At 31.4% G+C, this 3,392-nt stretch overlaps 1 protein-coding gene across 4 annotated transcripts in view; it reads right to left on the reverse strand.

Annotated features, from left to right (window-relative positions):
* Positions 1-610: 610 nt before the first annotated feature.
* LOC108911861 (aquaporin-like) overlaps positions 611-3,392 on the reverse strand; it is a 52,398-nt gene continuing 49,616 nt past the window's right edge. For all 4 annotated transcript variants that reach the window (XM_018716917.2, XM_018716918.2, XM_018716920.2 and 1 more), the window contains one exon: positions 611-1,037. In XM_018716917.2, coding sequence (XP_018572433.1) covers positions 894-1,037 — 144 coding nt within the window. In that variant the 3' untranslated portion in view covers positions 611-893. The remainder of the gene's footprint in view (positions 1,038-3,392) is intronic.

Here is a 3,392-nt window from a genome sequence, read left to right on the forward strand (position 1 = left end):
AAAAACCTGTGTTTTCTATCAAAGTACTTTTTGCGTGAATTTTAGGACACCCTTTAATACCAACAGAATTTTTGGGACACTCTTTATATGTCGTCCCTACACCAAGTATTTTATAAGGAATTTTGTATATAGAAATTGCATACCCATTAGTGAGGTTAGATCTTTACAAGAAGAAATGTCTGATAAAATAATATTATTAATTAAATAAAGAAATATAATGGCAGATTATTGAAAATTTAAAATGATAAAATAAACAGTAAATAATTTTTTAAATAAATTACAAGATGCAAGATAAAGAATATATTAACTTTATTCATAACATGTAACAAGTACAAAAAATTTCATCACAATATCGATCAAATAGTTGTGAAAACAAATACAAATATATATAAATCATTTTTTACAGTAATGACCTTTAAAATCAATTAAAATAAGGAAGTTAAAATTAAAAAAATATAATTTAAGTTAATAATAATTGAAAGTTTTTTTATTTATTTGATATTATAAAACAAGCTACATTAAAATAATATAATTTTAATTATAACAAATAACAAAATCAACCGAACACTTATGAAGACAAAAATAAATAAATCATTTTTTAAAGAAGACTCCTTAAATAATAATAATAATAAAAATAAAGAAACTGAAATCAGAAAAATATAATTGCACATTTTTAAGAATTTGAAGGGGTAAAATGAATTGCTAGTCAACAATTTTTATAATTATGTGATATTTTGGAATTAACGAACACAAAAATAAATAAATCATTTCCGCTATTTCTATATGAAAACAATTAAATATAATAGAATATAGAAAACGATTTAGCTATGTGGTAATTTCCCCTGAACTTTATTACACAATTAATCACTATTGTCATATTTCGTCTATAAGGATTAAATTTTTTCTGGATTATTTTGGATGTCATCTTCAAATTGAATATTTTCTTCTGCGGTGCTTTCTTCTTCTTTCTCGCTAAAGAGGTACTTATACAATCCGGTGCCTAATACAGCTCCAATATTTGGAGCAACCCAGTAAATCTATGAAAATGAGAATCACATTAATTGATTATTTTTAAAAAATATGTACCTATTATTCATTTATGTTTTTATCATCTTTGTTTATCTATTTGTTTTTGTTTCTGTGACTGATATCGTTGAAAATTTAAATATCTTAACCTTTTTTCAACAGGATGTTCAATAGATCTATCAAAAATTCACCAGATTAACACTTGAATGAATTTAAACCAACAAGCCTTAATGAACCAAGAGTCAAAAGTCACTGGTTTTCGAGATACAAGGAGATGAGGTTTAAAGTACATTGTGTAACGAGTGAGGAAAACTTTTCCGAACGAGTTGCACATACTATTTTCTATCACAAGTGCGAGTCGTTATGGGACCTATAGCGTATAACGCTCCAGCGTTGCGCTATGAAAATAACACCACGCCGTTGTACTATCTAGCACTTTCCGTGCACATAACCCCCTACGCTATAGGTCCCATAGCGAGCGCGCGTGACAGAAAAAATATATCACATGTATCCAAATATCCCTGAATATGTTTTAATGTCATTCATGACAGTTAGGCTAAATCATTAGCATTATACAGGGTGTCCGGTAACTACGGGGAAAAAATAAAGGGTTATATAGAGCAGGTTAAACGAGTGCTAGTACTTCATATAAACTTTTTACCTAGGTGCCATTATTGAGGAGTTATTGTCACTCAAAGTAAGAAGTTGAAAAATGAATATTGCCCATAATTTCTAAAGGGTGACTTTGATTAACTTGAAATTTGGGTGATCAAAGCAACTCATTCAAATGTATCTTTGAATCAAATATTTTTAATTATACAAGGACGGTCGAAATTATATTCTAAAATTTACGCAACTTTGACAGAGCTGTCAAATTTGATATTTCGCCCTCGCAGGCAGATAACCCTGCTACTTTTCTACAAAAAAGGTATACTTCATGACTTATGAAAAAATGAACGGTTGTCAAGATAATTAAATTTTTGTATTTTGTGTATAGCCACAATCGGGGACACAACGCAACAGAAAAAAAGTAAAGAATGAAACATATGGATTAAAAGAGGTTACTTTAGTAAATGCTCGATATGTCCTCCATCTAGTTCAATGCACTTCCTTATTATTCTTTTAAGATTATTTTGTTGCACTCTAAATAGCATTTGTGGATTCTGTTCAATTTCATTACAATGATGTTCTATTCTTGCCATCAACTCTTCTCTTGTATAAACCGGAGTTGAATACACCAATTCTTTTAGGTAACCCCACAAGAAGAAGTCAAGGGGGTTAAGATCTGGTGATCTAGGTGCCCATAAGTGTGGTCCGCCTCGCCCAATCCACCTATCACCAAATGTTGCGTTGAGGTAATTTCTAACTTCACGACTGAAGTGGGGCGGTGCCCCATCTTGCATGAAATACATCTCTTGTCTTGTTTGCAATGGCATATTTTCTAGTAGTCGATTTAGATCGTGTTGTAAAAAATTCAAATATCGGGCACCGTTTAATCTATCCGGTAAGATTGGTTACCGATTATTCCTGCCCATACATTAACTATGAATCTTTGCTGGTGTTTACCTTGAATGACTAAATGAGGGTTTTCATCACACCATACATACATACATATAAATTATGGAGGACATATCGAGCATTTACTGAATTAACCTCTTTTAACCCATATATTTCATTCTTAACTTTTTTCTGTTGCGTTGTGTCCCCGATTGTGGAATTTAATTATCTTGACAACCGTTCATTTTTTCATAAGTCATAAAGTATACCTTTTTTGTAGAAAAGTAACAGGGCTATCTGCCTGCGGGCGAAATGTCAAATTTGACAGCTCTGTCAAAATTGCGTAAATTTTAGAACATAATATCGATCGTCCTTGTATAATAAAAAATATTTGATTCAATTTTAAATGTACAAAGATACATTTGAATGAGCTTTGATCCCCCAAATTTCAAGTTAATCATCGTAACCCTTTAGAAATTATGGGCAATATTCATTTTTCAACTTCTTACTTTGAGTGACAATAACTCCTCAACAATGGCACCTAGGTAAAAAGTTTATATGAAGTACTAGCACTCGTCTGACCTGCTCTATACAGGGTGATTCATTAATAATGGGACAGAGCTTAAGGGCATGTTGCTGACCTCAAAATAGAGCGATTAAGCCAAATATGCCTTATCCGAATGTTGCTCCTTTTCGATTTACAGGGTGTTAAAGTTGAAAAAATATTTTCGATTTTTTTAAATATCTTGAGCATCTTTGAACGGATTGCCTTGAAAGTTTGTACACCTATGTTTTCTGAGGTGGTAATTACGGAAATGGTAACTATTTTGCAATCACATCTAGGATGCGCTAGTTGTAGTGTTCCGTCG

Source organism: Anoplophora glabripennis, unplaced genomic scaffold (assembly GCF_000390285.2).
Source record: "Anoplophora glabripennis isolate ALB-LARVAE unplaced genomic scaffold, Agla_2.0 scaffold768, whole genome shotgun sequence".
NCBI lineage: Eukaryota > Metazoa > Arthropoda > Insecta > Coleoptera > Cerambycidae > Anoplophora > Anoplophora glabripennis.